Genomic DNA, 22002 nt, shown 5'->3' with positions numbered 1-22002 from the left:
GACGGAATATAAGGTGTTGTTCCTCCAACCTGAGTGTGGCTTCATCTTTACAGTAGAGGAGGCCATGGATAGACATGTCAGAATGGGAATGGGATGTGGAATTAAAATGTGTGGCCACCGGGAGATCCTGCTTTCTCTGGCGGACAGAGCGTAGGTGTTCAGCGAAATGGTCTCCCAGTCTGCGTCAGGTCTCGCCAATATAGAGAAGGCAACATCGGGAGCACCGGATGCAGTATATCACCCCAGCTAACTCACAGGTGAAGTGTCGCCTCACCTGAAAGGACTGTCTGGGGCCCTGAATGGCGATAAGGGAGGAAGTGTAAGGGCATGTGTAGCACTTGTTCCGCTTACACGGATAAGTGCCAGGAGGGAGATCAGTGGGGAGGGATGGGGGGGACGATTGGACAAGGGAGTCGCGTAGGGAGCAATCCCTGCGGAAAGCAGCAGGGGGAGGGAAAGATGTGCTTAGTGGTGGGATCCCGTTGGAGGTGGCGGAAGTTACGGAGAATTATATGTTGGACCCGGAGGCTTGTGGGGTGGTAGGTGAGGACAAGGGGAACCCTTTTCCTAGTGGGGTGGCGGGAGGATGGAGTGAGAACAGATGTATGTGAAATGGGGGAGATGCGTTTGAGAGCAGAGTTGATGGTGGAGAAAGGGAAGCCCCTTTCTTTAAAAAAAGCAGAGTTGATGGTGGAGGAAGGGAAGCTGCCCTGCCCTTTTTCTCCGGTAGGTGTCGCTGCTGAGGCTGGCCGTGCGCATGCGTCGGGCTGTCGCGTGCAATTAGCATGATGGCCGATCGGCTCTCGGGTTAAAAGGCAGCCTGTTTATTTTGGCGAATGAGCAATTTTATTCGAATATATAACCCTGAACATTGCCTGCGTTCTGTAAGTTAGCGCATTTTAATTGGATTTAGCCAAAAAAAGTGCCGCTGTAATGCACCGTTTGCGCTAATTGGAGGTCACAAACAGACAGACAGAGCATGAGTTTTAGTAGTATAATATAGAAGATAGATGTCGCAAGTAACATTCGCAACTGAAAGGTACCAGGCACTCACCATCTCTAAAAACAGATTCTAAACATTTACCTTTGATATCCAATGACATAAAAAAAAAGTCTGGAACCCTACCACCAACATCCTGAAAGCCATCCTTGACGAGGAAACTTTCTGGGCCAGCTAGTGATTAACCCAAAAGCCTTTCCACCATTCCAGAGATATTCACATTGGAGTACACACTCAGGCGGCAACCTAGTTAGATAATGCCATGAAGGAATATATGGGACATTGGGCTTCATTAGGTGGGGATGCTCCAGCTTTATAAACCATAATCCAACCTTAGTAGGAGTGCTGCTAGCAGATCTCACAATTAGGATCAGGTTTAATATCGCTGACGTGTGCAGCAAAATTTGTTGCAATACACACATACTTTAAATTACAAAGATATATAGAACTTAATTTATCTTATTTAAGTGTAATGGCCTGGTTCACATTTTTACTGTTACGCTGCAGGTATTTCATTTTGCAGTTCTGGAAGAGCAGTCTGTTCTGCTTCCAGCCTGTCTGGGTGGTTGTTGAAGGGTAAGGGATGATGAGGAATGTGTGCCGTCCAATTAGGATGGTGGAACTGGAGGTTTTGTTGTTGAGGGACACCAAGGTTGGTCCTGGGGTTTTTGTTTTGGCGGGAGATGAAGAGAGAAGACACTGGAGAGAACAAGTCGTAGGATGCGACCCGGAGCGGGGCCGTGATTCGATGAACTTGTGCACTTTTGACTGTTTAATTAGAATGGGCCCTTTTCTTTTTGTTTGTCTTTACTAACCCTTTAGTTAAGATTCGTAAATATAATTCCTTTAATTGTATGCAGTGTACTGTCTGTTATTCCGTGGCATTAATTTGTAACAGGGTAGCAAGTGACACAGCATCCACACAAACCGGGGTTTGGGTGGGACGAGCCGCAATCTCCCGGGTTTGGCGGGACAGGAGAGTGCCTTCCCTAGATTTACGCAGCCAAGGAAACCGGGGGGTTTTATTGTGAGGGTATTGCCCGGGATCGATTTCGTTGGATGCTGTGTGATTGCCCTGAGCGCTGAGCCAGTGGATTGTGTGTTTAAACCTGTGTTAAACTATTCTCCGGTAAAATGTGAGATATATCGGTATAGATGCTGCAGGGGTTGAACGGTGGTGTGAATCCACGGGGGGGGGGGGGGGGCGCTACCGCACAACATCGAAGTAAGTTGCAGAAAGTTGTAAGATTAGTCAGCTCCATCACAGGTACTAGCCTCCAGAGTATCCAAGACATCCTGGTGTTTTAAGAAGGCGGCGTCCATCATTAAGGACCCCCACCACCCAGGGCACGCATTCTTCTCATTGTTCCCTTCGGGAAGGAGGTACAGAAGCCTGAAGGCACCCACTCAGCAATTCAGGTATAGCTTCTTTCCCTCTGCCATCCGATTTCTATCAGACTGGGCACTGAACCCACGAATACTACCTCATTACTTTTTGTTTGTAGCACTTATTTTAACTCAACTATTTAATAGACATATACTTACTGTAATTCGGCTTTTTCTCTATATTTATTATGTATTTCATTGTATTGCTGCTGCCAGGTTAACAAATTTCACGACATGTGCCGGTGACATTAAACCTGATTCCGATTCTTGCTTGAGAGTTCTAGAGCGGAAGGGCAGCACCTCAGAAACTCTGCAGTGAACCATGTTGATTTCGGAGGGGGGAAAAATGAAATCTCCCTTGCTTAGAGATCGGTGTGCTGAAACGTTGCCCGTGGTGGTGAAAAGCATTCAAAATAGCAACAAGTCTCTGAGCTAAAAGCGGGGGAGCAGTGGAACAGGCAGTATCTGCCGAGAGGATCAGAACTGTGTCGAGGAAGCTTTATCAAATCGAACTGCAGTCGAGGACGACTCTGAGGCCACTTTCCTCCACAGCTGCTTCCGGACCGGCAGAGATACCACGGCAATTTGGACGTGGTTTCAGGTGAAGTGCGGTGGCGGTTTTGGAAAGGGAAAGAACATGGGTAGGCCGAATCGCGGCGCTAGATAAGGGGCACAGACCGACACCAAGCACGAAGAGCCTCGCCCCGAAACGTCGACTGTACTTTTTTCCATGGATCCTGCCTGGTCTTCTGAGTTCTTGCAGTATTTTCTGTGTGTTGCCAAGCACGAAGTGTCGATTCTTCATATTCTTCCAGCGGGATGTCTTTGCTCAAGGGAAAGGGCGGCAAGGAACTGCGGCTTGCTTGGGGGCAGCCAGAGCCAGACCTGTCCGCGGCTAGTCTGAGGCCAGTAAGCCGAGCCGTCCCCTGTCTATTCACAGCCAGAGCTTGGTGTAACCGCCCCCCACCCCTACCACACACACACACACACATTTCTTAGCCCTTTCAAACTTGCCTAAGCTATACTTTCCATTTTCCTTCTACTAATTGTTTCTCTTAGTCGGAGCCACAACAACAATTCACGATTATGGAAAGAAAGATTAAAATTTACCCTCGCGTCTTTTTCCCCCGGCGAAGTTTCGATCGAGAAGCTTTGCCGACTGGTTTGCTTCTAAGTGATAAAACTGACCGCAGTTCCTTCAAATATATAGCTTTGTCACGCCCAGGAAATGGGGGGTGGGGGGGAACACCTCCTGGTTGAATTGGATACGACCTAGTTTCAGCAGTTTGCAACCAGCAAATGGACACAATCAGACACCCGCTCCAGCTAGTTTTTCTCGTCCACCCCCCCCCCGGCCCAAGGTATATAAACTTTTCAAGTGTCACAACCGAATCTGTTGAAGAAATGCATCCACTTGTTCCTGCGTGGTGTAAAACTGCAACACGAAATGTCAGAATCAGAAACATATTTCTTCTCCCTGATTTGTGATGTTAAATGTACAGTAGGTCCCACACACCACCAGGTTCAGGAATAGTTAGTACTCTTCAGCCTACAGACTGCTGGATTTCACTCTGAGCTGCAATGGGAGAAGAAAGGTACAGGTGATGGTGTCAGCAGCTGATGTGCTGAGAAAGAGGCAGGTAGTCAATTTTACAGACGTGCAAATGTACTGTTTTATTGTTGGCATAAATAGGACTTCAAAACTGTTGCAACATGATAGCAGGACAGTCAAATTTCTGCATCAGTTTCTGGGGTCCAGGGCCAGGTAAAAGGTGTTGTCACAAGGGGCAAAGAAGATAATTACCATCTTCCCAGTATTTTGTTGGAGAAAATTTACTGCATTTGAGAGAAAGGGTAGGGACCAAAGGAGTATGTGGTCAAATAAAACAAGGTGTCATGAACCCAGCAGGCCAGGCAGCATCTCTAGGAAGAGGTACAGTCGACGTTTCAGGCCGAGACCCTTCGTCAGGACTAACTGAAGGAAGAGATATTAAGAGATTTGAAAATAGGAGAAGACAGGAGGGGGAGGGATGGAGCCAAGAGCTGGACAGGTGATTGGCAAAGGGGATATGAGAGGATCATGGGACAGGAGGCCCGGGGAGAAAGAAAAGGTGGGGGAAAGAGGATGGGCAAGGGGTATAGTCAGAGGGACAGAGGGAGAAAAAGGAGAGAGAGAAAGAATGTGTGCCTATAAATGAATAAATAACGGATGGGGTACAAGGGGGAGGTGGGGCATTTGCGGAAGTTAGAGAAGTTAATGTTGACTTCTCTAACTTCTGCTAATGCCCCACCTCCCCCTCGTACCTCATCCGTTATTTATTTTTATACACACACATGCTTTCTCTCACTCTCCTTTTTCTCCCTCTGTCCCTCTGACTATACCTCTTGCCCATCCTCTGGGTTCCCCCCCCTTGTCTTTCTCCCCGGACCTCCTGTCCCATGATCCTCTCATATCCCCTTTGCCAATCACCTGTCCAGCTCTTGGCTCCATCCCTCCCCCTCCTGTCTTCTCCTATCATTTTGGATCTCCCCCTCTCCCTCCCACTTTCAAATCTCTTACTAACTCTTCCTTCAGTTAGTCCTGATGAAGGGTCTCGGCCTGAAACGTCGACTGTACCTCTTCCTAGAGATGCTGCCTGGCCTGCTGCTTTCACCAGCAACTTTGATATGTGTTGCTTGAATTTCCAGCATCTGCAGAATTCCTGTTGTTTGCGTCATGAATCTACGTGCCAGCATACTGCTAACCTAACAGTAGGGAGAAGAGTAAGACTTTCATGTCCTACGGCTGTTTTAAAAATCTGTCTCTTAATATATTGCTACGACTACAATTTCAAAAATGAACTTTGCTACGATGAGTCATTTATTATTACAGTAAATCATGTGATTTGGAAAAACCTCTTACACAAAGGCAATTGTACATGGTGGAGGCAAGTGAAAAAGTTCTAGAAGTGTAGAAACATAGAAAACCTACAGCACATTACAGGCCCCCCGGCCCACAAATTTGTGCCGAACATGTCCCTACCTTAGAAATTACTAGGCTTACCCATAGCCCTCTGTTTTTCTAAGCTCCATGTACCTATCCAAAAGTCTCTTAAAATTCGCTATCATATCTGCCTCCATCAGTATTGCCGGCAGCCCATTCCACACACTCACCACTCTCTGTGTGAAAAAGTTACCCCTGACATCTCCTCCATACCTACTTCCAAGCACCTTAAACCTGTGTCCACTTGTGGCAGCCATTTCAGCCCTGGGAAAAAGCCTCTGACTATCCACACAATCAATGCCTCTAATCATCTTATACACCTCTATCAGGTCACCTCTCATCCTCCTCCGCTCCAAGGAGAAAAGGCCGAGTTCACTCAACCTGTTTTCATAAGGCATGCTCCCCAATCCAGACAACATCCTTGTAAATCTCCTCTGTACTCTTTCTATGGTTTCCACATCCTTCCTGCAGTGAGGCGACCAGAACTGAGCACAGTACTCCAAGTGGGGTCTGACCAGGGTCCTATATAACTGCAACATTACCTCTCGGCTCCTAAGTTCAACACCACGATTGATGAAGACCAATAACCCTGTGCAGCTGCTTCGAGCATCCTATGGACTCGGACTCCAAGATCCCACTGATCCTCCACACTGCCAAGAGTCTTACATTAATACTATAATCTGCCATCACATTTGACCTACCAAAATGAACCACTTCACACTTATCTGGGTTGAGCTCCATCTGTCACTTCTCAGCCCAGTTTTGCATCCTATCAATGTCCCACTGTAACCTCTGACAGCCTTCTACACTATCCACAACACCCCCAACCTTCATGTCATCAGCAAACTCTCTAACCCATCTCTCCACTTCATCATCCAGGTCATTTATAAAGAATCATGAAGAGTAAGGGTCGCAGAACAGATCCCTGAGGCACACCACTGGTCACTGACCTCCATGCTGAACATGACCCATCTACAACCACTCTTTGCCTTCTGTGGGCAAGCCAGTTCTGGATCCACAAAGCAATGTCCCCTTGGATCCCATGCCTCCTTACTTTCTCAATAAGCCTTGCATGTGGTACCTTATCAAATGCCTTGATGAAATCCATATACACTACATCTGCTGCTCAACCTTCATCAACGTGTTTAGTCACATCCTCAAAAAATTCACTCAGGTTCGTAAGGCACGACCTGCCCTTGACAAAGCCATGCTGACTATTCCTAATCATTTAATACCTCTCCAAATCCTGCCTCTCAGGATCTTCTCCATCAACTTACCAACCACTGAAGTAAGACTCACTGGTCTATAATTTCCTGGGCTATCCCTACTCCCTTTCTTGAATAAGGGAACAACATCTGCAACCCTCCAATCCTCTGGAACCTCTCTCGTCCCCATTGATGATGCAATGATCATCACCAGAGGCTCAGCAATCTCCTCTCTCGCCTCCCACAGTAGCCTGGGGTACATTTCATCCGGTCCCAGCAACTTATCCAACTTGATGCTTTCCAAAAGCTCAAGGACTCCCGATTTTAATAATCTACATGCTCAAGCTTTTCAGTCCACTGCAAGTCATCACTACAATCACCAAGATCCTTTTCCATAGTGAATACTGAAGTAAAGTATTCATTAAGTACCTCTGCTATTTCCTCCAGTTCCATATATACTTTGCCACTGTCACACTTGATAGGTCCTATTCTTTCACATCCTATCCTCTTGCTCTTCACATACTTGTAAAATGCCTTGGGGTTTTCCTTAATCCTGCCCACCAAGGCCTTCTCATGGCCCCTTCTGGCTCTCCTAATTTTCTTCTTAAGCTCCTTCCTGTTAGCCTTATAATCTTCTAGATCTCGAACATTACCTAGCTCCCTGAACCTTTGGTAAGCTTTTCTTTTCTTCTTGACTATATTTATTACAGCCTTTGTACACCACGGTTCCTGTGCCCTACCATAGCTTCCTTGTCTCATTGGAATGTACCTATACAGAACTCCACACAAATATCCCCTGAACATATGCCACATTTCTTCCGTACTTTTCCCTGTGAACATCTGCTCCCAAGTTAGGCTTCCAAGTTCCTGCTTGATAGCCTCATAATTCCCCCTACTCCAATTAAGTGCTTTTCTAACTACTCTGTTCCTATCTCTCTCCAATACTATTGTAAAGGAGATAGAATTATGATCACTATCTCCAAAATGCTCTCACACTGAGAGATCAGGTGAACCTGACCAGGTTCATTTCCCCATACCAAATCAAGTACAGTCTCTTCTCTTGTAGGCTTACCTACATATTGTGTCAGGAAACCTTCCTGAACACACCTAACAAACTCCACCCCATCGAAACCCCTTGCTCTAGGGAGATGCCAATCGATATTTGGGAAATTAAAATCTCTTACCACGACAACTCTGTTATCATTACACCTTTCCAGGATCTGTTTCCCTATCTGCTCCTCGACACCCCTGTTACTATTGGGTGGCCTATAAGAAATACCCAGTAGAGTTATTGACCCCTTCCTGTTCCTAACCTCCACCCACAGAGTCTCTGTAGACAATCCCTCCATGACGTTCACCTTTTCTGCAGCCGTGACTCTATCTCTGATCAACAGTGCCACGCCCCCACCTCTCTTGCCCCTCTCCCTGTCCTTTCTGGAACACCTAAAACCCAGCACTTGAAGTAACCATTACTGTCCCTGAGCCATCCAAGTCTCTGTAATGGCCACAACACCATGACTCCAAGTACTGATCAACATTCTAAGCTCAACCGTTTTGTTCACAATACTCCTCGCGTTAAAATAGACACATATCAAACTGTCAGTCTGAGCGCATCCCTTCTCTATCACCTGCCTATCCTCCCTCTCGCACTGTCTCCAAGCTTTCTCTATTTGTGAGCCAACCGCCTCTTCCCCAGTCTCTTCAGTTCAGTTCCCACCCCCCCAACAATTCTAGTTTAAACTCTCCCCAGTAGCCTTAGCAAACCTCCCCACCAGGATATTGGTCCCCCTTGGATTCAAGTGCAACCCGTCCTATTTGTGCAGGTCACACCTGTTAGATTTCCAACTCCAGTCTGACAAATTCGACTTTCCTGAAGAAGGGTCTTGACCTGAAATATTGTCTGTAGAGATACATCCTTAACCGCTGAGTTCCTCCAGCATTTTGTATATGTTGCTTTGGATTTCCAGCATCTACAGAATTCCTTGTGTTTATGACAATTCAACTGATACTTGCCTTCATTTCTCAGAAGTACCACTGGGTAAATTTTACTGGAAATCTAAATAATGCCTTTGTCTTAATGGGAAAATGGTTTCAGCACAAGAAGGTTAATGTTTAAAAATAGAGTACATGTTAAGGTATCCAGAGACACAGCTGATTGTAAAATCATCTCGAGGTATTTGGTCAGATCAATGATTTCTTCTCAATGAGCCAATTTTGTGTGCAACTTGTCATGATCCCATGGATGTTTCCGATTTGACCAGGGTGGCAGAACTGGGGAAAGGACCAGGTGGTTGGGACCTAAATGCATCACCAGCAAAATTCCGTAGGCGGCACGTGGAATGGGACAAAGCAGAGATACAGGTGGGCTGCAGGAAGAAGTGAAATGAGGATCTTCCACCTGGCAGGGTCTTCAGGGGGAATTTTTGCTTTGTTCCCTTTAAAATTATTTACTTTATATGTCAATGATTTGCATGATAGAATTGATGGCTTTGTTGCAAAGTTTGCAGATGAGCTGAAGATAGGTGGAAGAGCAGATAGTTTTGAGGAAGTAGGGAGGCTACAGAAGGACTTAGACAGATTAGGACAATGGGCAAAGAAATGGCAGATGGAATACAGTGTCAGGAAGTGTATGGTCATGCACTTTGGTCGAAGAAATGAAAGGGTTGACTATTTTCTAAATGGAGAGAAAATACAAAAAACTGAGGTGCAAAGAGACTAGGCAGTCCTTATGCAGGATTCCCTAAAGGTTAATTTGCAGGTTGAGGAAGGCAACTGCAATGTTAACATTCATTTCATGAAGACTACAATATAAAGCAAGGATGTAATGTTGAAAGTTTGTAAAACACTAGTGAAGCCTCACTTGGAGCTTGTGAACAGGTCTGGACCTTTATCTTAGAAAGGATGTACTGAAACTGGAGAAGGTTCAAAGGAGGTTCACAAAAATGATTCCAGGATTGAATGGCTTGTCATATGAAGAGCGTCTGATGGCTCTGGGCCTGTATTCACCGGAATTCAGAAGGATGAAGGGTGACCTCGTTGAAACCTATGGAATGGTGAAAGGCCTTGATAGAGTGGATATGAAGAGGATGTTTCCTATGGTGGGAGAGTCTAAGACCAGAGGACTCAGCCTCAGAATAGAGGGGCATCCTTTGAGAGTGGAGATGAAGAGGGATTTCTTTAACCAGAAAGTGGTGATCTGTGGAATTCTTTGCCACAGGCAGCTATGGAGGCCAAGTCTTTATGTATTGTTACGTACCCCGTAACTGGGTTGCCAAACCAGCAGAAATGGATCACTCAGTTGGAGTCTGGAGTACTAGAACTAAGAAAGTTTTATTAAAGAAACAAGCAACACAGTAATCAAAAGGATAATAAATGCAACAGTTCAGCGATGATAAACACACATGTGCACAGAATTAAGATAACAGCATCAATCAAGCTCTATCGTTGTCTAGGGGTAAATGACCAAATTTAAAGTGACTCAAAGTTCAGTCCAGTTAGTAGTTCAGTTCGCAGTAATCGTTGCCATGGCGATGGACAACGTGGGGGGAAGAGAGAGATAGAACAGGAACAACTGATCATTCAGACACGGCTTCACTCACAGACCGGCGATATGGCTCACAAACAGGTTTTGGGCAGGTCCTTGGTGATGTCACCTGAGGTCACCGACTGTGACCCCTCCTCCAGATGCGGTCGATCCTCTGCAGTGAACCCGGCACCCAGGCAAGGGCGGACACACACCGGGTTCCCGCTGATCGTACCTTTCCACCCTGTGCGTTGTCCGGTACTTCCCACCGACTCGTGAGAAGCGTACCGCTTCCAGGGTCTCGTTACCTCGGGTGGCGTGTGTGTCCTGCCTTAGCGAACCTGTCCCTTTTTATCCCCCTGCTGGGGTATCGCCTGTCCATCACTTCAAACAGTTCAGGGTTCAAAGGGGGGAGCCGTTCCAGACAGCTCTCTCTCCCACATCCCTTCATTACACATCTCCAGACGCTGCTCCATTGTTCCTTATCTCTCCTTCCCCTGAGGGCAGGTGGCAGACCACTTGCTGATGTCACTGATGCTAACCCAGGCCAGCAAACATCTTAATTTTATGTGTATTCTCGTCACAGTATATTTAAGGCAGAGGTTGATAGATTCGTGATTCGAAAGGGCATGAGGGGATACGGGGAGAAGGCAGGAGATTGGAGCTGAGAGGAAAATTGGATCGGCCATGATGAAATGGCGGAGCAGACTCAATGGGCCAAATGGCCTAATTCTGCTCCGATATCTCATGGTCTTAAAACTAGGCTGCAGGGAATACCGGAGTCGGGAATTAAAAAGAAGTGGAAAGGAGGCAAAAGCTTTATTTATATGGGGCGAAAGAATGTTAAACAATGAAGATAATCAGGAATGTTTGTCAATAACTTTCCTGACGAAGGGTCTCGACCCGATACGTCAACTGTCCATTTCCCTCCACAGATGCTGCCTGACCGCTGTGTTCCTTTAGCATTTTGCGCGTTGCTCGGGACTCGCAGTGTCGAAAATCACTTGTGTCCTGTTATCAATGAGTATGGTTGTCAAGAATGTTAAGCTGCAAGATTTGATGTAAAAATGTTGCGCCTTTTTGTTTCCTTTCCCCTCTGGAAGAAGAAAGCAGAAGGAACGAGGCGATCGGCAGGAATCACTGGAAAGGATCATCGCCGCGGGCGGAGCCAAACGCCAAGTACGTGACTTAGTTACAGCAACCAGCTGTTGACAAGCGTAGGTTAGCAACCGAGACGAGGGCGGAGAACCGGCGGCAGTCACAACACCAAACAAACCCCGATCCATAAGTTTGTATCCCCGCAAGCCGGCCGTCTGCTTGTTCATCTACAGCGAATTTCCGACCAGCTGGACTCCTTCCGCTCTAACATCACATGCTTACACCGAAATCGTTCCTCTTGAATGAGAATGGAGACAGCAGGACCCTCTTTAGTGGACCAGATGACCAGGCTGAAACTAAAACTGCTGGAAAAGGTGGGCAACTCGCGCAGTTGTTTTAAGTTCAGCCTGCAAGCTTAACTCGAGAACATTTGAACGGGAGTAACTTGGAAACCACATAAACTCACACAGATTGCTGACTTCCAACTATTCATTTCCGCCGTTTACAGGAACGTTGCACTGAAAACAAGGCACCCTGAGGGCGAAGAGGACCGTTTTAATATTACTTATCCCGATATCACACTTTCCAACTCTGCCCCGACAAGCAATTGCCCCAGTGTTACATTCTACTACCTGCCTCCACCTGTACATTACTCCAGTGTCAACAGTGACGGACCCCTCTCCTCCAGTACTGTATCCCAGTGTTACACAGTGACAGACCCATCCCCACCAGTACTGTACCCCGGTGTTACACAGTGACAGACCCATCCCCACTAGTACTGTACCCCAGTGTTACACATGGACAGACCATCCCCACCAGTACTGTACCCCAGTGTTACACAGTGACAGACCCGTCCCCACCAGTACTGTACCCCAGTGTTACACAGTGACAGACCATCCCCACCAGTACTGTACCCCAGTGTTACACAGTGACAGACCATCCCCACCAGTACTGTACCCCAGTGTTACACAGTGACAGGCCCATCCCAACTAGTACTTTACCCCAGTGTTACACAGTGACTTACCCATCCCCACCAGTACTGTACCCCAGTGTTACACAGTGACTGACCCATCCCTGCCAGTACTGTACCCCAGTGTTACACAGTGACAGACCCATCCCCTCCAGTACTGTACCCCAGTGTTATACAGTGACAGACCATCCCCACCAGTACTGTAACCCAGTGTTATACAAAGACAGATCATCCCTACCAGTACTGTGTCTGGTGTTATACAGTGACAGACCTGTCCCCACCAGTACAGTACCCCAGTGTTATACAATGACAACTCGCCCCTCCAGTACTGTACCCCAGTGTTACACAGTGACAGACCCATCCCCACCAGTACTGTACCCCAGTGTTACAGTGACAGACCCGTTCCAACCGGTACTATACCCCAGTGTTACACAGTGACTGACCCATCCCCACTAGTATTGTACCCCAGTGTAACACAGTGACTGACCCATCCCCACCAGTATTTTCCCCAGTGTTACACAGTGACAGACCCGTCCCCACCAGTACTGTACCCCAGTGTTATACAGTGACAGACCATCCCCACCAGTACTGTACCCCAGTGTTACACAGTGACAGACCCATCCCCACCAGTACTGTACCCCAGTGTTACAGTGACAGACCCGTTCCAACCGGTACTATACCCCAGTGTTACACAGTGACTGACCCATCCCCACTAGTATTGTACCCCAGTGTAACACAGTGACTGACCCATCCCCACCAGTATTTTCCCCAGTGTTACACAGTGACAGACCCGTCCCCACCAGTACTGTACCCCAGTGTTATACAGTGACAGACCATCCCCACCAGTACTGTACCCCAGTGTTACACAGTGACAGACCCATCCCCACCAGTACTGTACCCCAGTGTTATACAGTGACAGACCCAACCCCACCGGTACTGTGCCCCAGTGTTACACAGTCACAGACCCATCCGCACCAGTACTGTACCCCAGTGTTATACAGTGACTGACCATCCCCACCAGTACTGTACCCCAGTGTTACAGTGACAGATCCGTCCCCACCAGTACTGTACCCCAGTGTTACACAGTGACAGACCCATCCCCACCAGTATTGTTCCCGTATTACAGTGACTGACCCATCCCCACCAGTACTGTACCCCAGTGTTACAGTGACAGATCCGTCCCCACCAGCACTGTACCCCAGTGTTATACAGTGACACACCCATTCCCACCAGTATTGTTCCCGTATTACAGTGACTGACCCATCCCCACCGGTACATGTACCCCAATGTTACACAGTGACAGACCCATCCCCACCAGTACTGTACCCCAGTGTTACACAGTGACAGACCCATCCCCACCAGTACTGTACCCCAATGTTACACAGTGACAGACCCATCCCCACAGTACTGTACCCCAGTGTTACACAGTGACAGACCCGTTCCTACTGGTACTGTACCCCAGTGTTACACAGTGACAGACCCATCCCCACCAGTACTGTACCCCAGTGTTACACTGACAGACCCATCCCCATCAGTACCATACCCCAGTGTTACACAGTGACAGACCCATCACCACAATACTGTACCTCAGTGTTACACAGTGACAGACCATCCCCACCAGTACTGTACCCCAGTGTTACACAGTGACAGACCCGTCCCCACCAGTGCTGTACCCCAGAGTTACACAGTGACAGACCATCCCCACCAGTACTGTACCCCAGTGTTACACAGTGACAGACCCATCCCCATCAGTACTGTACCCCAATGATACATAATGACAGACCCATCCCCACCAGTACTGTACCCCAATGATACACAATGACAGACCCATTCCCACAGTACTGTACCCCAGTGTTACACAGTGACAGACCCATCCCCACCAGTACTGTACTCCAGTGTTACACAGTGACAGACCCATCCCCACCAGTACTGTACCCCAGTGTTACACAGTGACTGACCCATCCCCACCAGTACTGTAACCCAGTGTTATACAAAGACAGATCATCCCTACCAGTACTGTGTCCGGTGTTATACAGTGACAGACCTGTCCCCACCAGTACAGTACCCCAGTGTTATACAATGACAAGCCGCCCTCCAGTACTGTACCCCAGTGTTACAGTGACAGACCCATTCCAACCGGTACTATACCCCAGTGTTACACAGTGACTGACCCATCCCCACCAGTATTGTACCCCAGTGTTACACAGTGACTGACCCATCCCCACCAGTATTGTACCCCAGTGTTATACAGTGACAGACCATCCCCACCAGTACTGTACCCCAGTGTTATACAGTGACAGACCCATCCCCACCAGTACTGTACCCCAGTGTTATACAGTGACAGACCCATCCCCACCAGCACTGTACCCCAGTGTTATACAGTGACAGACCCATCCCCACCAGTATTGTTCCCGTATTACAGTGACTGACCCATCCCCACTGGTACTGTATCCCAGTGTTATACAGTGACTGACCCATCCCCACCGGTACATGTACCCCAATGTTACACAGTGACAGACCCGTCCCCACCAGTACTGTACCCCAGTGTTACACAGTGACAGACCCATCCCCACCAGTACTGTACCCCAGTGTTATACAGTGACAGACCCATCCCCACCAGTACTGTACCCCAGTGACAGACCCATCCCCACCAGTACTGTACCCCAGTGTTACACAGTGACAGACCCATCCCCACCAGTACTGTACCCCAGTGTTATACAGTGACAGACCCATCCCCACCTGTACTGTACCCGTGTTACACAATGACAGACCATCCCCACCAGTACTGTACCCCAGTGTTACACAGTGACAGACCATCCCCACCAGTACTGTACCCCAGTGTTACACAGTGACTGACCCATCCCCACCAGTACTGTACCCCAGTGTTATACAGTGATAGACCCATCCCCACCAGTACTGTACCCCAGTGTTATACAGTGACAGACCCATCCCCACCAGTACCGTACCCCAGTGTTATAAGTGTTATGTGTGTAACGTGCTCTAAGGATTCACTGCTAATGTAATGGCTTCTTTGTAATGTTCACTGCTTGAGGTGTTGATGTATTTGGATGACCTCATAGTATTTGGATCCCCCTTGGAAGAACATGAAACATTTACTCTTGACACCATTCAGTGTACTGGAGATTTGGGGTATCAGTGCTGGTGATTATCCATACGACGGTTATTAGTCATGTGAATCTGAACTGGAATTTTCTGATGTAAGGGTGTTATCAGTAAGTATTTCAAAAGGGAAGTGGATCGACATCCGGGGAATATAGTTATCAGGGACTGGACAGGGACGAGGAGTGTGAGATCGTTCCTGCCCCGGGGTTGAAGGCCATTTGTCAGTTTGCCATCACCGTGAAGGCAGAGAGAAAGGAGGGGCAGGATCAATTGGGGGCTTCTGATGACGCTATTCCCCAAGTTTACCGTAACATGACAACTCTGAAGACAAATCAGCTTCAGGAGTAGAGATCTGGGGAAGTGGCAGCTGCTCAGCGAGATGATCCGGGCATTGGCACTATTTGGTCGGCGGTTGAAAAGGGAGATGAGGCTCAGGTGGAGAAGAGGAAACACGCTTCGGTGCCTCCATTACTGAAAGAACGGCCTTGGTTGGAGTTGAAGAACCAGCTCTTATACTGGATCACGTCACCCCCGGACCGGCCTCGGCATTGCCAGCTGGTTCTGCCCGAGAAGTATTAGAGGATTGTGTTGAAGTCACTTCATGATGATTCTGGACATTTGGGGGTGGAAAAGACCGATGGATTGCTCCGAGACCGGTTTTACTGGCCCCGAATGAAGTCGGCGGTTGAAGAATACTGCAAGTCGTACATTCGCTGCATACAGCGGAAGACCCTGCCTAAGTGGGCAGCTGCTTTGTCCCACTTGCAGAGTGCAGGGCCCCTGGACCTGGTGTGTATGGATTTCCTGTCCGTAGATCCTGATGCCAGCAACAAGAGCTGGGCAAGCCTGAGGGTTACCATTGATTCCGTGTACAGTTGTAACAGTGAACCGGATGCCCAATATATTGACTCTACCTGCTCTTCTTGCTGATCTCCAGGGTTCCAAGCATGCCTAGCAAGGTCCAATTAAACCCCTCTATGACAGCCTTCCCTGGCCAATAAGTGGCCCAGTGCATGGGCAGAGGCTCCCCGCCGGAAGCTAAGGATGTTCTCTGGAATAACGCCACCCCCCCAGGGGGATGAAGGAGAAGAGCACTTCATCAGTGTATGTGAGGTCAGGTGGATTCTATGATACTAAGGCAGAGTTGCACATTTTCAGCTGCTCAAAGTTTTGTTGTTTGTCTTATGCAATTCAAACCGAACACAAATATTTTGGGTGGTCTGACATTGTGCTGGTCACATCCTGAAGATTTTAAAGGAGGTTTGTGGATTTATGTTCTGCAGTATACTTTGGATCCGATGAGGGAGTTCCAACAATTATAGGGAAGCAGAGGTGAAGTCACTAAAGAAAGTGACAAAGCTCTCAAAATGTCACCTTCTCCGACAGGCTTGTAGATTCTTTACAGTCCCAACAAAAGCCAGATACTATGGACACTGGAAGTCCCAAAGGAAAGCAGAAACTGTCCTGGAGTAGATCAGGCAGTAACAGAGAGAGGAAAACAGAGTTAACAGTTTTGGCTGTTTATTAGAAAGATGACAAGACAAAATGCTGATTCTTTCTCTCTGTGTGCAGTACAGTGAGCACAAGTCCCAGACCCAGGTCTCGGGCTGTGTTTCACTGTGAATGGATGAATGAACGCTGAGCTGTTCCCATGGTGTTTTACAGGAATGTTGGCACCCAGTACATTCCTGGAGCAGATTTGTTCACATTTGAAGGATGGATTTATACCTCAGTAACTTTGTATTTATTGCATTTTGTTAGAATGTGTTTAACTATACAGATCATATTATAAATTATTTTTCTATTTGTCATTGATGAGCTATAACCTTGATTGCAAGAGGTCCCAGGCTCAGATCCTGGTCGAGCCCCCACAATGGTAACCCTCAGGCTTGCCCAGCTCTTGTTGCTGGCATCAGGATCTACGGACAGGAAATCCATACACACCAGGTCCAGGGGCCCTGCACTCTGCAAGTGGGACAAAGCAGCTGCCCGCTTAGGCAGGGTCTTCCGCTGTATGCAGCGAATGTACGACTTGCAGTATTCTTCAACCGCCGACTTCATTCGGGGCCAGTAAAACCGGTCTCGGAGCAATCCATCGGTCTTTTCCACCCCCAAATGTCCAGAATCATCATGAAGTGACTTCAACACAATCCTCTAATACTTCTCGGGTAGAACCGGCTGGCAATGCCGAGGCCGGTCCGGGGGTGACGTGATCCAGTATAAGAGCTGGTTCTTCAACTCCAACCGAGGCCGTTCTTCCAGTAATGGAGGCACCGAAGCGTGTTTCCTCTTCTCCACCTGAGCCTCGTCTCCCTTTTCGACCGCCGACCAAATAGTGCCAATGCCCGGATCATCTCGCTGAGCAGCTGCCACTTCCCTAGGTCTCTACTCCTGAAGCTGATTTGTCTTCAGAGTTGTCATGTTACAGTAAACTTGGGGAATAGCGTCATCAGAAGCCCCCAATTGATCCACTGCTCGATCCTGCCTCTCCTTTGGCTGTTCGGCATAAAGGGATCCTATTCTGGCTGGCTGCCGGTTACCAGTGGAGTTCCACAGGGGTCGGTGTTGGGACCACTGCTTTTTACAATGTATGTCAGTGATTTGGACTATGGTATTAATGGATTTGTGACTAAATTTGCTGGGGTCTGCTTAAATCCACTTTCCTCGATAACTGCAAAAACAACCTTGGGTACAAGTCCAGAAGACATCAGGATTGTTTTGATGATACAAGTTACTTGGATGAAATTGTGTATGCTGGGTCTGTAACTTTACAGATGACATGAAGGTGGTGTTGTTGTGGATAGTGTAGAAGATTGCCAAAGTATGCAGTGAGATTCGAATCAGTTGCAGATCTGGGCCGAGAAATGGCAGATGAAGGTTAATCCAGGTTCGTGTGAGATACTGCAGTTTGGAAGGTCAAATGTAAAGGGCCAATAAACTGACAGTGTTAAAGTACAGGGGATCTTGATGCCCAAATCCATAGCTACCTGCACAAGTTGATCATTGCTTAGCAATGTGTGAGGTGTCCTGATGGATGGGATGTGTGAGGAGGGAGTACAGGGAGAAGCTTCCCAAATAGGACAGGTGGAACATGGTGTGAGTTGGATTTGAGAAGTAACATTCTCTCTTGAATCATCAAGAAGGAACAAGGAAGGAAATAGAGCAGTCAACATGTGAAAGGTGCACTGCTCATAAAGTTAACATTGTTGTCTTTTTCAAGAAACCATGAAGGTGCCAGGTTAGTACAATTTCCCCTTGCAATCAGCTTCGGGAAACTGTTAACAGTCAAATACAAGGGAAGCTGCTTCAGTGCTAGAAATAAATAAATTTCTCTTGCCACAGGTTTTAACTCTGTCACCTGTTCATTTGCTCCCCCACTTATGAGGGGTATAGATAGATTAAATTTGGCACTGAGGTTGGGCTAGACAAGAATTAGAAGTCAAAGGTTAAGAGTGAAAGGTGAAATATTTAAGCAGAACAGAGGCTGACGCAAACATGGAATGAGCTGCCAGCGGAAGTGATGGATAGAGTTTTGATTCCAACATTTAAGAGAAATTTGGATAAGTGCATGGGTGGGAGGGGTACGGAGGGATATCGTCCAGGTGCAGGTCGTTAGGATGAGGCAGTTTGACATGAACTAGATGAGCCAAAGGGCCTGTTTCTGTGCTATAGTACTTGTGCCATGACAGTTTCCTTGTGTGTTATGTAACTGTACAATTAAATAATAATCACATTGCATTTAACTTCATAATTTTTGTCTTTTGCTATTGAGATAAGGAACTTCTGGTGTAAAAGAAACAGGAAATTAGGCATAATTTCTATCTCAATTTTATGACTTCAAAATGTCTCACAGCGAATCAAATGTCTTTGAGATGCCGTAGCTCTTATGCCGTCAATTTGAGCACACATCCAGCTCCTACAGAAGTCACGTGAACATGACTAGTCTGTTTACTCGTGCTGGCACAGGGATGATTATTGGCCAGGACACAAAGGATGACCACCGTTTTCTTCACCATTGGTTCTCCAGTGTCATCCTTTTCCCTTAGCTCCTCCACGTGGTTGACTGGACTCTCAACCATCTCCTCAATTTTTAACTTTTCCTCGTTCTGATGAGGAAACATTGAACTGAAATGTTCTCTCTGATCCTCTCTACACCGAGGCTTCCTGGTTTGCTGAATCTTTCCAGCATTCTCTGTTTTTTTTAATCTCTTGGGAAAAGTCCTTGCTGATGGGATCAATTGCATCTACCTAACAACAGAGATGGGCCTTAATTATATCACCGGAAATGTGCCACCTGTGACAGTGGGCCTCATGAGAGGTTATAGCATAGGAATTTTTACTATTCAGATCTGGGTTTTTTTGGGATTAATCCAGCTAGATTCAAGATTCAAGATTGTTTATTATGATTCATCAGTACACACATGTAAAGGAGAATGAAATGATTGTTACGAAAGTAGAGCTGATCAACACTTCCACCCACTAACTCACTGCTCCATAACCCCTCCTTTATCATTTACTGTTAGTCGCTTTATTTTCAGACACCCCTGTGCCTAGCGTCACTTAATGAATTTACAATCAGCCTATTTATATAAGCTACCTTGGGTATATATATTTGTGTTTTTTAAAAAATTATTGTGTTCTTCATCTTAGTGTGCTTTTTTGTGCTGCATCGGATCTGGAGTAATAATTATTTCATTCTTGTTTAGGCTTGTGTACTGGAAATGATATTTAATAATCTTGATGCAGCACGAAAAACACAATAAGCATAAAGAACTCAATAGAAACACAAAAAATATAAATGCATAAAATGAACTTACATAGATTGATTGTGTGTACATTAAGTGACATGAAGTATAGGACTCTCTGTACATAAGGTGACTGAGACAGGAAATGATGAAATATGTGATAAAGAGTTCTTCCTCCTCTTCTCTGTAGGCTGTCTCATCGTCGTTAGTGATGACCCCCACCAGTCCTACACTACTGCACGCTTCTCATAGCCCTGGACCTATCCAGTTCCCCTTGAATACTACAGTTCATTATAGACAATAGGTGCAGGAGTAGGCCATTTGGCCCTTCGAGCCAGCACCGCCATTCACTGTAATCATGGCTGATCATCCACAATCAGTATTCAGTTCCTGCCTATCCCCATAACCTTTGCTTCCGCTATCTTTAAGAGCTCTATCCATCTCTTTCTCGAAAGCATCCAGAGACCTGGCCTCCACTGCCTTCTGGGGCAGAGCATTCCACATATTCACCACTCTCTGGGTGAACATTCCACATATTCACCACTCTCTGGGTGAAAAAGTTTTTCCTCAACTCCGTTCTAAATGGCCTACCCTTTATTCCTAAACTGTGGCCTCTGGTTCTGGACTCACCCATCAGCGGGAACATGCTTCCTGCCTCCAGCATGTCCAATCCCTTAATAATCTTACATATTTCAATCAAATCCCCTCTCATCCTTCTAAATTCCAATGTATACAACCCCAGTCGCTCCAATCTTTCAACATATGACAGTCCCGCCATCCCGGGAATTAACCTTGTGAACCTACGCTGCACTCCCTCAATAGCTAGAATGTCCTTCCTCAAATTTGGAGATCAAAACTGCACACAGTACTCCAGGTGTGGTCTCACCAGGGCCCTGTACAGCTGCAGAAGGACCTCTTCATTCTGCTTCCTTCGTTACTGGGGCAATCCATACCAGACTCTAACCACTCACGATGCAAACAAGTGATTCCTCGTGCCAACCACCTTCATTCTACATCCTCTTCTTCCGCCCGCTGCAGTTGGGAAGACGCAGTCCCACCAGGGAAGAGGCTACGCAACATCTACACCAGGACCACGAGACTTAAAAGCAGTTACTTCCCCCCAAGTCATCCGGCTGATCATTTCCTCTATCCATCAACCCATCCCACCACCCCTACATCAGCCACTCCTCTCCACGGCCCCTCAACATCCTTCACCCACCCACCCCCCCATGCACTGCCATTTTGCAGTTGCTTGTACATTGTGCTTTATTGGATTTCTTTTATATTTATATTTATTGTGTTGTTTGTGCTTATTGTGTTTTTTTTAATGCTGCAACAGATCTGGAGTAACAACCATTCTCTTTTATAGCGGTGTACTGAAGAATGAAAATAAACAATCTACAATATTGAATCTTTCACTGAACATGTGCCAAATAAATCTAATGTATCTTTCCCTCTCTTATCCTCATCATTCTTTTGCCCTTAAAATACTTATAGACTCCTAATTTACCTTCACCTTGTCTGCCAGTATTTCTCATGACCTTTAGCCTTCCCAATTTCTTTTTCAAGTGTTTACCTACATTTCTTATGTTCATAACAGGCTTTCCCATAAAATTGTGGTTATTGTGCTTTTGGGTTTAATTTCTCAAGTATTAAAATGGGATTTCCTTAGCGTTAAAGGCTCAGGAGGGGCGGGGGATTGGGGTTCACTGTAATCACTGAGGCAGGATGTTCACCTAAACCTGCACTTTGACCTCGAGGCAGCCGCATTTAAATGGACACTCCTGCTGGAGCTTGACTCACCTATAAGTGCTTCTGGTAGCTAAGAAATCCAAGCTCCTGTACCTGAAACACAATTTGTCACTGTTGTCGCTGCTCCACTTCATTGCTATGCCTGTCAGTTGGAAAACCAATGGAGGAAGCAGTAGAACCGCTTCTATGAAGTGTCTAGACTCAAGCCGCCCAGGCA

The 22002-nt window shown here is 46.9% G+C and overlaps 2 protein-coding genes across 2 annotated transcripts in view; one reads left to right on the top strand and one right to left on the bottom strand.

The window, feature by feature from the left end:
• LOC134348333 (caspase-8-like) overlaps window positions 1-3580 on the bottom strand; it is a 61863-nt gene extending 58283 nt beyond the window's left edge. The window contains exon 1 of the mRNA XM_063051528.1: window positions 3497-3580. The gene's annotated coding sequence lies outside the window, so the exon portion shown is untranslated. The remainder of the gene's footprint in view (window positions 1-3496) is intronic.
• Window positions 3581-11465: 7885 nt separating this feature from the next.
• The window catches only part of zgc:112416 (uncharacterized protein LOC550509 homolog), a 123426-nt gene continuing 112889 nt past the window's right edge, over window positions 11466-22002 (top strand). The window contains exon 1 of the mRNA XM_063051526.1: window positions 11466-11569. Coding sequence (XP_062907596.1) covers window positions 11498-11569 — 72 coding nt within the window. The 5' untranslated portion in view covers window positions 11466-11497. The remainder of the gene's footprint in view (window positions 11570-22002) is intronic.

This window comes from Mobula hypostoma, chromosome 6 (assembly GCF_963921235.1).
Source record: "Mobula hypostoma chromosome 6, sMobHyp1.1, whole genome shotgun sequence".
Taxonomy (NCBI): Eukaryota; Metazoa; Chordata; class Chondrichthyes; order Myliobatiformes; family Myliobatidae; genus Mobula; species Mobula hypostoma.
The sequence above is the reverse complement of the archived record's forward strand: the minus strand, read 5'-3'. Positions and strand labels throughout refer to the sequence as shown.